Source organism: Atta colombica, unplaced genomic scaffold (assembly GCF_001594045.1).
Source record: "Atta colombica isolate Treedump-2 unplaced genomic scaffold, Acol1.0 scaffold11, whole genome shotgun sequence".
In the NCBI taxonomy this organism is placed as follows: domain Eukaryota; kingdom Metazoa; phylum Arthropoda; class Insecta; order Hymenoptera; family Formicidae; genus Atta; species Atta colombica.
The window spans coordinates 1182355-1195270 of NW_017259195.1; the positions used below are offsets into that span (position 1 = coordinate 1182355).

Here is a 12916-nt window from a genome sequence, read left to right on the forward strand (position 1 = left end):
TAGAATTCAAATTAAAAAAAGTATCATGAATGTAATTTATTTCTATTTATATGTAAAATTAAATAAAATATGACATATAATTAATTGTAAGAATTATTCTATATTCAATTTTATCCGTGAAATAAATTAATTCTAAGTCATAACACAACCGACAGGATGTCTAAAAATATCATCATAGCTAGAATCTCTCTAAATTTTTAGTTATTTGGGTACACACATTCAATTATTTTCAATTAAACAATAATAGTGACAAATACTTAGTATTTGAAGTAATTGTTATGCTATGTTAGATAAATAAGACGCATATTGCAGAATTCTAATTAAATAGAAATTAAATTATTTTTAGATCTATTTTACTTGTAATATATATTGTGTAATAAGGAACAGAAATATTTTTTTTCGTATTTATCTATGTTTCCATTTCGCTCTTTCTCTCGATATGAAACTGACGGATACGATAAAGGCACTTTTAAAACCTGTCACAATGTCAATACATTTTCATCTATATATAAATTTACATAAAAACTCATAGGCAATAATTTTGGAAATGTTACAATTTTAATCATTTAACTTTATATTTGATTTAATTTAAAAAATTAGAATAATTTTTAAACAATTTTTCATAATTTTGTAATTAGTATTCATTTGTTAAAGATAAATATTCAAAATTACTTACAATGTTCTATATTATTCAGATGAAATATCATTTTTATTACACCATTATCTTAATAGTTGTTGAACTCTTTGTGGGTCATAATTGTCATCGTTTTTATATTAAAAAACAATATCGGTTTTACAAATGCATGAATGTTATCACGATATTACTTATAGTAAAAAGATTAAAAATATTTAAATAAAATATTAAGCGGTTTTATATTACATAACAAAAGCTAAGAGACGATCCAAAATAAAGCACAGCCACTATACATGTTATAAAATATTAAATAAACGCATATTAAAATTATTTCATGTCGTAATTAGAAGATCAGTTAAGAAAATACTAAATCATCTTTATAAAATTAAATTAAATTTAAAAAAATTCTGAATAGAGCGTACCGTTATTATGTTACTATACAATCTTTATTTCTTCAAACTTTTCAATTGGTTTAATGTCATAATGTCGATTTAAAAATTGAAAATGTGACTATTTGTATATAATTGTTCCGTCGAATAAAAAATATATTCCCGTGAATACGTGTATTATTGTGTAACATAAACTTACATCGAAAATATATATCACTCTTTAGAATATACACGCAATATTATATTGTATAAAAATCTATAGTTTCTAACATCTAATTTAATAAATCATTTAAAATAAGCTAAGATAAAGAAAAACACGGCTATGTACACGCGCATACAAGAACTTAATCCAGCTTATCAGAAACCAATGGAAATCTGACTATTCTCAATTGCCGACCATAGTCGCAAACGACGCTGTCCCTCAATGCCAGCATTTGCTTTACGAAAATGCAGCTGTCTTTATGACCCAGTCTCACTTCTCGAACTGGCTCACCCGTTCTTACATCCCAGACTACTAATGATCCCTGAAATATTAATATTCAATTTTGAAATCGAGATTTATTTTCATAATTTTGATCTAAAATTGTGCGTGCATGTGTGTGTGTGTGTGCGTGCATATGTGTGTGTGTGTGTGTGTGTATGTGTATATACATACCTGATTGCTAGTTATGAGGAGATGATGCGTTAACATCACCAATTGTAAACTGTAAGCTGCTTTATGTGCTGGCAAAGTGTGTAATAAGTGTCCTTGAAAGCGTTCCCAAACACACAGTCTTTCATCTGTTCCGATACTTATCACATAGGACACTGAACATGTGATAGCGGCTACAGCACCATCGTGGGCTTGAATACTATACATGCATGCTCCTGCAAAAATGTATTATATAAAAACATTAGATTAGAAGAGATAACAGTTATACTAAATTATATATTCATTGAGATAAAGATGTTACCTGTCAAAAGATCCCACACACATAGTAACCCATCTTGAGACCCACTACCGGATGTCATGGGACTTATTCTATCGATAAAGAGGCACGATATCGGACCGCAATGCCCATGAAGTGTATACAGAGGTAACTGATCCTCTAACCTAGATAAGATATAAGAAAAATATATAGATATATAAATAATTTTTAGAAAAAATAAATTGAATTATATTAAACTGTGTATACCTGTATACTTTCAAGGTGTGATCCTGGCTGCCTGTTAATACACGTCCACCTTCGCTATCTAAAACAGTGATCGCTTGTTGATGTGCTCTATGAGAGCCAATTTTCATGCAGCGCAAATCTTCCTCTGTTTGCATATAGTTATTTAGATCCATGGGCGAACCAGCACTTCCCGTTCGCACATGCGCTAAAATAATAGATCAATTAAATAGATCAGTTAAACAGATCAATTAAATAAATTTAGCTTAATAAAGAAATAAATTTGTTATTTATAGATATAATACAACATAATTTAATGTAGAAATAAACTCTGATATTTGAAAGATCATTACTTCTTCTGTAAGATGTGAAGCCCCAATCAATCTGCTGACCTTCACTATAACTTTCAAGTTGCAGAAAGTCGACAACACCATTCAATTTAGCTGCCACTACTCTGCTACCAACGAGTCTAACGGCAGAGATTCCAAGCCCTGATCCATCATCGAAGAGACACTAAGTTAAGAAAGAATAGAATTATTCAATTAATTTACATTGTTAAAATAATATCTTCACTCAAATTATTCGTATCTCACCTTGAATCTACCGGTCGTGCCCTCCCAGAATTCTAGACTGCCATTAGCGCACCCTACTACTACAAGATTTTCCTGATAATCCATACACCAAATCGCCGCTATAATGGGCGACGATTGTATTGTGCGGTCGGTATTTATGGAGGATGTACTGCCAACTAAATTGTTCGATCTTGCGGGAAAAACACCTAATTGTTCCCTGATTTTAGATTTTTGCATCTCCTCGATTGACTTATTGTGTTCATCGAATAAGATTTTATATCGCTCCCCGAAATCGTAGCCTTGATCATAATTTTTTTGCGAGGGTGTATATTTTATAGTTGAGAATTTTATGTTTATCGCCGGTTTTAGATCGGGAAGATCGTAGGCACTGCCTAAGCTTCGACGTAATAGTTTTTGCTTATTGTCGCTATTGAGTTCATTGAGTTGATAATCGTAATCTAACATATTTCCTATAGATCGTCTTTTATGATCATTGTTATTGTTACTATTAACTCTTCGCATATTGTAAGCGGGAGATAACTTTCCCTGACACATTGCCGAGGCCGGTGAATAAAGTCCCATCGATTGTGCCACTTCCATTTCACCTCGAGAAGGTGGCGAACCGCTTTCATAATCTGACATCAGCTCGTCGGCATCTGGCGACGCTTGACTCAGCGTTTTCTGCGGACCGCTGAAAAATTGTCGTCTATCGATATGCGCCAATTGCTCGCCAGACGTCGAATCCCATATTCTGATATGTCCCGCTAAACATGTGCTAGCAACGGTGTTACCGTCCGTCGCAATGCATTCTACTTCCTGAGTATGGCCTTCCAAGACCAGAGGCACAGCTTCCAACACTAATTGAGTAACGTAATCGTGCGTCTTTTCTTGCTGGTGCCAACTGGCTCGCCACTCCGCGTAATTTCTCGTGCAAATACAACGGTATAATACAACCATTGTATAAGCAACCACGATTACGCTAATAAGACACAGCAGAGCGGCTAGAAATATCTCCATTGGACTCGACGGTACAAAAGGCGTGTCCGTATTAAATACACGTCCTTCTGATCTCGATGGTACTTCCATATCTAAAAATAAAAAAAAGTTGAAGACTCAATAATTAACTTTTTGTAATTTTTCATTGAAAAATTCAAACCTGAAAAATCTAAAGGATCAAGCGCAGCGGTAGCGAGACTCTGCCACTGGAAGTGTTGAACATCATTTGGATTGCTAATTTGTTTTGCTAATTGCGGGCTCACCGCGTACGATAATTTTATAGTCGGTAGTATAGTCACTCTTCCACCAGCAATCGACACATTATACATTGAAAGAATCGAAGACCAATGATACAGTGACAAACTATTCCAAGGCGGAAAATCCATAGGTCTTAGCTTATTTAATTCCTCTGTTGTATTATTAGTTAAATTCTAAAAAATACATTTTTCTTGAATGGATTATGGACTTCAAAAAAATATAAGAATATTGTCTATTTTGAAAATAAAATGAAAATTCACCTGTTCGTTTAACTTATTTGGGGCTACAGTTGCAGGCGATATAGAAATAGGTGTTACCGTATTTAGCTTAACATAATCGTTTAATGATGGAGGCTTGTCTACTGTATAACCATCCATGTCAGTTTCTGGCTTTAGCGTCTCGCTAAGATGTATTATGTGCTCAATGATACCAGAATTGTTAATAGCCATGCTAATCCACACAACCATTCCTACCATAAATGCACGCTGGAAAATTCGTGTTCGAGCCCATAAATACACCAATCTCAAACGTTTGGGAATCTTGGTCAGTGTGTGAGTATTTTGTGTATTCGGAGCAATAACGTTCGTCGGGCCGGTAGACAGGCCGTTCAATCTCGGATGAGACTTAGAGCGGAATATATGAGGTTTTCGATTGGTAATGGTAGTGGTAAACTGTTGTCTGCGTGATGTTTGAATGTGAGACAAGTGAAATTTGGAATTCTCACTGGATAACTCTGTTCGTCTGATATCGATCGCCAGGATCGTCGAGAAGAATACCATTTGTAGAAAAAAATCATTCAATAATCCAACAATGGCGAATATACAAAATTCCTGGATAGCAGGTACGAAAGTAAATAAACCGATAGTTAGGATCGTCACTTCTGTAAGCAGATTTTTCGTAATAGACCATCCTTCTTTAGATAAAGCCTGAGCGACACGTATCTTTACGTCCAATTGGGCTGGAGTGCTAACGACACTCTTAGTCAACACTTGAATGTTCTCGAGGCCGAAGATAATCACCAAATACGGAAACACTTCCTTGGCACTCATGCTCAATGTCAGACCAAAGAAAAAGCACACTCCCACAGTCATTGATAACGAACCCATCACTGTTACGCTGGCACTGAATGCAATGCCAATTTTAGACTTTACCAGTTCTATTTTCCGCACTTGAAAGTATTCGTAGAAAAATAAGGCTAGGGAAGTCATCATTAACGGGAAGAATTCACTGTAATTGAATTCGCCAGGATAAAAAATATTTAATACTTCATTATGCGTATCAACGTCCGTGCTATTGTCGACGGTTTGATGCAGCTGATAATACGTTCGTAATCGATGCTGCAACCCTTTTATGAATCTATAAGCAAATAAAATATATGTTAATATAATTATATTAATAACAAATTAAAAGCGATTTATGTAAATACTTACTCCTGATCATATTTCTTTAAATAAATGGTTACGGCATATTGGAGGATTCTTTGGCGAATTCGAGCAGGATATCGTTTCACTCCTGTTTCCTTTAAACTCATTCCAAACATCACTTCTGCAAGACTTATCTTACCTCTTTGAAGATTCTGTAATAGTAACGATACATACAAACAAATTAACTACTTTTTATACAATAAAGATAGAAATTAATAGCGTTTTCTCTTAGGATACATTGAGTGTAACCTCGCACTACACCAGTTGCGTATAAGTGCTGCATCAGTTCTGCACTACAAAAGTACATACACCATGGTGTATATACTTTTACTACATTACTTCATACGTAGTTTAATTCTGCTGCTGACTTCCATTTTCAAATTTTTAATGTCACACTAGCTCTACACCATCTCTTTGAAATCGTGTAGCAAAACCCTACTTCGTGAGGTAATAAAATTTGTACTACACTATAGCTAAGGAAACACACTATACTGTCTGAGTGTTGCACTGATGGGCAGCCAAGAGAAAACGCTATAAGCGTTAATTAATATGCCAAATAAAAGCTTTATCTATTTGCGGTAAATAACAATTAGCAATTACATATGAGACTATACTACTATTATTACTACTACTACTACTACTATTATTTCATACAAAACAATTATAGTATATTTTATGAATATATTTACCTGATATGAAAATATAGTGTTAATAAGATTTGTGTCTTGAGAAAATAACTCTATACTTTGTTGCCAGAGATTTGCAGGTGATAGAACAAGACAGTTGTATTCCGGCAAAACCTCAGCCTTCTTGCCATTTCTTTTTTTCACTGCTTCAATGTGCAAGCATACTTGGCCAAGTGTTTTTAATCTAAAAATCAATATTTAGCAGAAGGGTTCTTCATATACGAAATAAATAACAATAAATAAAGGGCAAAGTAAGAGTCAAACAAATTTTAAATTATACACAATTAAATAGAATCAATTACAAATAAAGAAAAATAAAAATAAAGAAAACAATTTAAATTCAAATATAAAACATTATAAGTTTCGGCTACCGGATATAAAAATCAAATCAGATGAGATCTTTATTCTAAGAGAAAAATATCTCCCAATATCAATCATTTTTTAATTTTAAAAAAAGTAGTTTTTTATATATTTTGAGCTATATAAAATCATCTTTGGGTATCTTAAAAAAGAAGTTGGACACATAATCTTTTTCCAAATGTTAGAAGTTACATATTATGGGTGCTTTTCAGACTTAAAAAAGCACAAACACAATGCAACACAGTGAATTATTCCTTGCTGTTTGCCAATGTTATAAATAAAGAAATTATTGACTATATTGTATTATGTAATCTTTATCTTTATTGCAATGCACTATATAACAAAGTACAATGTTAGTAGACAAAAGAAATAATCTTTTGTAACACATACAAATAATAAGACACCCACAAAACTGCTGTTACAAAGTCTATCAATAACAGAAAATGTTATCACACAAAATAATTAATTAGCGCAGAGATCGGTATAAGATTACTCATACAATATACAAAAAATCCAGAATTGAAAAGCGTTATTTTTTAAATTATTTTTTATGACAAACAATTTGATAATAACGTTGCAATTTTTTATAACTAAACGCTAAGGTTGTGCCAAGGTTGGAAAAGTCGATTTGTCCAATCTTGGCACAACCTTAGCATTTAGTTATAAAAAATTGCAACATTATATACCTTGGCGCAACCTTAATATTTAATTATAAAAAAGTTGCAATGTTATGTTTATTATCAAAAGTAATGGAAAAAGTAATGCTTCCTAACTCTGAAAAAAATCTCATAGGTACATATTTACAGATCTGTAGTTTTTTGTACTAGTGTACACTTTTGGAACTTAAAATAAAATAGATATATTTAATTTGCTATCCCATATGAACTATACACGACATTAATTAAAATAATTAGATGGAGCACTCACGTTTCTGGATGCTGATAGTTTTGTATGATCTCCAAAAGATTGAACACTTCGTATAAAGGTCCTCTGAAGGCATCCATCAGCGTCAGATCTTCGCTCCATGGCATCACTCCGATCCTTAGTACCACTTGTTGGACATACAGTACCGAGGTCTCCGTGTCGTTTATTACTGGTAGGACAGTATCGTTGATTAGTATTTTCGGAGCATTGCCTGGCATAGGCAGATTGACAAGTGGACAGCTGCAACAACCAAACAAATATCTTAACAGATCTCTTCCAGGATTGAAGTCATTCAAGTATTGATAAACAATGCAATCATCAGGGAAAAGGGGAATGACTTACCAGCATAATAAAAGAACCGATATCGCGAGAGAGAGGACGATGACGGGATGAGAGGAGCAGAATAGGCCGTGGGCATAATAAAGCCCAGCCACTCTGTCCGGCAAACTGCGAGACATTTCACTTATGTGTGCGGTCCATGCGACATTCTCAGTTTGTAGGCTGTCGTGTCGCCCGTAACTGACCTAGCAACACCCAATAGTATTGATACGGTAAACGTGACACGATACTGCAAACAGCGCAGTGAATAGATAGGTTAAAAAAAAAAGATTCCGCATGTTTTTCAATTAAGATTATCGCCGTTATTACGCAACCGGCCGTAAAAATGCGTGTATGTGCGCGCGTGTCGTGAGTAGATATTTAATGAGGCAGACGCCGTTTTCAAAAGCGATAACGAAGCCTGATAGAGCTAACGTTCTCCAACGAGGCGTTCTCCAATTTGTCACGTTTCCTTACACTCGACTTACAACGTCCTTTTAATCATTCCGCTTCATCACCAACGCTTCACGTGATGCAACGCTCCGTCCAGGAAGAGAAGAAGATTCGAGGACACTTGGATTATCAATCTCCTATAGGAACGCTCCACGACGTCCTCGACGACGACGACGATGCGCAGTTTGGTCCCTCTTTTGGTCTCGTGTTTCGTACGGATGTGACTGGCGCAGAACCAGAACAATGAGGAGTAATGAGTAGAGTAAGTAACGGCGCGATAAAAAAAGAGCAAGGCGAAGTGTTGGAATAATAAAAAAGAAATAATTACGCTGCTGAGCGTGTACGGTGCACGCAGGCTCAGGCAGCGGGCACGATCGATTTAGAGGTTATGTTCGTCGTTAGTTTTTGCGGCGCATTAGAAGCCACGGTGGAGGCGGGGGAAAGATGGAAAGCGTTTCGCTTCTTGAGAATCGATTTCACGTCGCGATTACTGCGCCCGCACGTGCTGTGGATGCGCGCGTCACGTCATCGCTCGGGTAACTCGCTCGAGCAAGCGACAGCGAGCGAGCGGCAAAAATCCCGGCAAGAAGGAACGCGCGCCGCCTACGTGATTGCAACGTGCGACGACGATGACCAACGATGACGATGTTGCGACGCTTCCTTCGCTCTTCTACATTCCTCGCGCTAAGACTGCGTGCTTTGTAGACCCCCCCCGGCTTCGAACCGCTTCGAATGATCTACAATGAGTACGGCATGGCTGAGTATACGCTGATACACGCGCGAAAGCGAGAGCGTTAATTTATTTTTAAATCGAGTCCCGAGAGCGAGACGAGAGGAGTCCAACTCGGGTCGAGCCTCCGCCGCGCGGCCAATCGCCAGGTGCGTCACCGAATACACACGTGGCCGTGAAAGGGTGGAAAGGGAAGAGAGAAAGCAAGCTCTGTGTGATGCGTACGATTTGCGTAAAAAGAAGGTAACGCTTAGTAACGTTCGCCAGACGATGTCCGTAGCGTAATTGTCTGCGCGTCTGGAATGCCTAGATTGTGCATGCAAGCCGCGCAGTTAACTAATCCATGATTCGATCGCATGCATAAACGAAGAGGGAACGCCTAAAAAAAAGGGGGAAAAAAATTTATGCGTCTGCATAATGCAGAGGAGCAGAAAATTCAGGAATTTGCCTGACTGATATGTCCAGCTACCAGTGTATACAGGGTGATCCGAAATTCACGAATTCGGAGTACAGGACATGATACTTTATGCTAAAAGAAACAGCGTTTTCCTTTTACAAAATTGCGTTTAACAAGTTTTTGCAGGAAAGCAGGTTGAAGTTATATGAGCAAAGTTAAATCATGAAAAGATTTTTGTGATAAATGACGATAATTCAGAGAGAGAGTTAATAATATATAAATTATGATAAGATCTTTTGGATGTAGCTTCTAATGACTAAAGCAATGCAAAATCGGAGTCCATGATTTCTTCTTTTTAGAGATCTTTTTAGAGATCTATTTTTTTTCTTCGGTAGTTATTCATGAAATTTCATCGCATGCATAATTAACTGCTTGAATACTGCTTGAATATACGAATAAAGCTTAATTTTTCGAGGATGAAAGATCTTCGCAAACAGATTTCAAGATGCAAAGAGATTTCGAGTTACAGACAGATCAAGCTATGAAAAAAACTTGTATGAGTTAAATATTAGAATTAATGTCTAACGAGAAAACATCACGAGTATCATATATTTTACAAATTTGTGATACATATACTATTTATATTACATTACATTCACTTACATATTCGTTTACATTATTTATTTATATTACGGTTCATAAATTATTAAAATTAAATTATTTGTGAATTTTACTTCTCCTTTAACATTAGAAATATCGATATTTTTCATTCTAAAAAAAGCCAAGCAAATAAATTACCATGAAAATAAAGAAAGTGATGAAATATTTTATCAAATTTTTTATGAGTGTAACGAATATATAATTATTGATAATTAAAAAAAATTCAGAATCTTATCTTTTATGTAAGAAATATAATCTGGAAAATAGTATTTAAAAAATAAAAAAAGGAAAATAAAAACAGTTAATGATGATCGTTCGGTACTTCTATATTATCTCTTCCTGTTTGCTTTTTAAATTAAAAAAAGAAACTTGGAGATTTGTCAATATTGTGATTATCAATCTCAGAGACCGGACATCTCCACATTTTTTTTCTAGTCTTTTTGTCGTTTCGATTAATTATCTACATATGTGGCGGTCACGAAGAACGCACGAGGTCACTTTAATACGTAGTTAACACCGCATGTCATTAATAATTCGGCTCGTTCCATATATATATCTTCTCGTTCGATTGGCTTTAGCGAGCTCCACTTCGGCTCGCGGTCGACCATCCTGTACGCCTATTATCCCGCGATTGACATGTTTAATTGCATCAATTGCGTAATAAATGGAAATTAGGCTGCTGCAAATGGTCAGTATCGTTCAAGGGTCAATCGTCTGCAAACGTGTGGGCTTGCGGCGACGCATGTGAGACGCGCTCTGCGAACGAATCGTTGAGAGTTTCAGAAAAAAAAAACTCACATTATGCGTTGTTATGTCGCAATTTTAGTTTTAACGTGAGCTCGGTGTTATTAATTGGCAAGGCGACCGTGATATTGTCCCATTTGCTTTTCCCCTGTTCAACGTGCAATTTTCTGATTCTCTTTCTCTTTTCCAGCTTTTTCGTTATTCAACTTTTACTTCTTTTATTTTTCATTATTAAATAGATTCGTGTGCGAACAACGGTGAATACATTTCGTGCAAAAAAATGTAAAGAGCATTTTTTGTGATTTTAAGATCTTTCGAAAAATTTTGAAATATTAATATATACATTGAGAAAAAATATAGTCAATTTTAATAAATATTTAGTTGAATAACTAAATATTACTGCCAACTAAATATTACATATAAAGACATATTTATTTAATACAAGAAACATTAATTTGATTTAACAATCATTCTTTTTAATGAACAAATATTTATTTATGGTAAGTAAATGTTTAGTTGGCAGTATTGAATATTAAAATTGACTTTTTTTTTCAAAGTGTTCACTTGTTTTTTTATTTTAAATAAAAAAATTGTTTAGATACTAAATAGATTTATATATAAGCTTTGACCTTGTTATATAAATTCTAATTAAATATTGCTGTCGGTAATATGAATAGTTATACTTATTCCAAGAAATATCTTATAAAAGGTAATTCACAGGTATTTTTTCAGAAAAATTTTAAGAATGTTTTTTTTGATAAGGTTTTGAAGTTTTTTCCTAAAATTTTTATATTTACTATCTATTTTGGCTTTTAATAGTCGAGTCGACATAACGCAAAAGTGCGCCTAAAAAGAACACATCATCGGTATACATTTGCATACATTTTAATTAACATAAAATGCCATAGACAATGAAGATAAATATTAAGTGTTATGTTTGAATTTTTGTTAACACAGTAATAAAAAGTACTTTGAATGAGATTCACAAGGTCTTGACTATTGAATCTTTACGTGTAATGACTGATGTACAGATACAACCGCAGAATGTTTCTCGATATTTCTTTATTAGCATTATGTAATAAATCTTTCTTCTTTATCTGAGATGTTTACCTTTGTCATTCGAAAATAAATAAAAATAAATGAAAGATAATAATTGCAAACAGATTTTAGGAGAAGGCAAATAAATGTCAATAAATTTCATGTTTTTAAAATTTAGAATAAAATATGTATATATGAATGTAAATATAAAAAAATGTATTGCCGATATAAAGTTCGTTTCTAGATAGTAATTATTAAATAGTTATTGAAGTATAATTACTGAAAATAATAGCGCCCATTGATATACATATGTATTGGTTTTTGACGGTCGCTATTGGATGCACATGTTGTTGTTCGAGCATTTCGTGTCACAGAATGTTTCAGCAAATTTATAAATAATAGTAAAGCATTATTCTTTATTAAATTAAAAAATGACTTTTTAATTTTGGGGCAGCGATCTAATTAGACATTTATTTGACATTGTACGTTATTTAATATTGCAACTCTAATTTTTAATTATATATCTCAAGAGCAGAACAAATTAATAATTAAATTTTGTTCTGAATTTAATTCTCCGTACATTTTACTGAGTACATTAACTGAATTCTAATGTGAGAGTTATTACGATATTTTGTACTTGAAAATTCAAATCCATGAGAGAGATGTCGTCCAATTTAACATGAAGAAGTAATTCGAAGAAAATTCAAATTTTCTTTTTAATAAAAGTTTTTTTTTTTTGAAAGAGTTAAATCATAAATTATATTAATTACAATAGATATAGTATGCAAATGACATTCACCTTTTGATATAATTAATTACGTCCATATACTGCAGTCGTATTGTACATTATGCTAAATAATTGTTACACAAGGTTGTAACGTAGTAATATTGTTATAACGTTACATTTATCGCTCAAGTCTTTGCGGAATCTCATCTCATCGGCGGTTTTCATTATAATAGTAGACCGGTAAAATTTTATGCTGCGAGCGAAGCCTCGTCTTTAGATAACGGAGACGATATCCGCGGCTCGATGTACAGGTTCTTAGGCAATATAGGCAAATGGGGCTTATAATAAAATCGCTTCGATAAATATTAATGATATCGGCTGCATTGTGCCGGCTGCCGTTAGTTAGCTCGATGGCTTCTCTCATCCGCTTTGCGGATGAAATCGATATTCGAGGA

General features: G+C 34.1%; 1 protein-coding gene across 1 annotated transcript; it reads right to left on the reverse strand.

Annotated features, from left to right (window-relative positions):
• Positions 1–1345: 1345 nt before the first annotated feature.
• LOC108693823 (sterol regulatory element-binding protein cleavage-activating protein) lies at positions 1346–8788 on the reverse strand. Its single transcript, XM_018202975.1, has 13 exons — positions 8201–8788; positions 7737–7913; positions 7398–7634; positions 6114–6294; positions 5431–5576; positions 4261–5356; positions 3903–4173; positions 2768–3834; positions 2528–2687; positions 2199–2382; positions 1977–2116; positions 1679–1890; positions 1346–1547 (listed from the first exon to the last, which is right to left on the reverse strand). Exons 1-13 carry the CDS (start codon positions 8215–8217, stop codon positions 1368–1370), a joined length of 4068 nt encoding a protein of 1355 aa, XP_018058464.1. The 5' UTR covers positions 8218–8788; the 3' UTR covers positions 1346–1367.
• Between the last annotated feature and the right edge of the window lie 4128 nt (positions 8789–12916).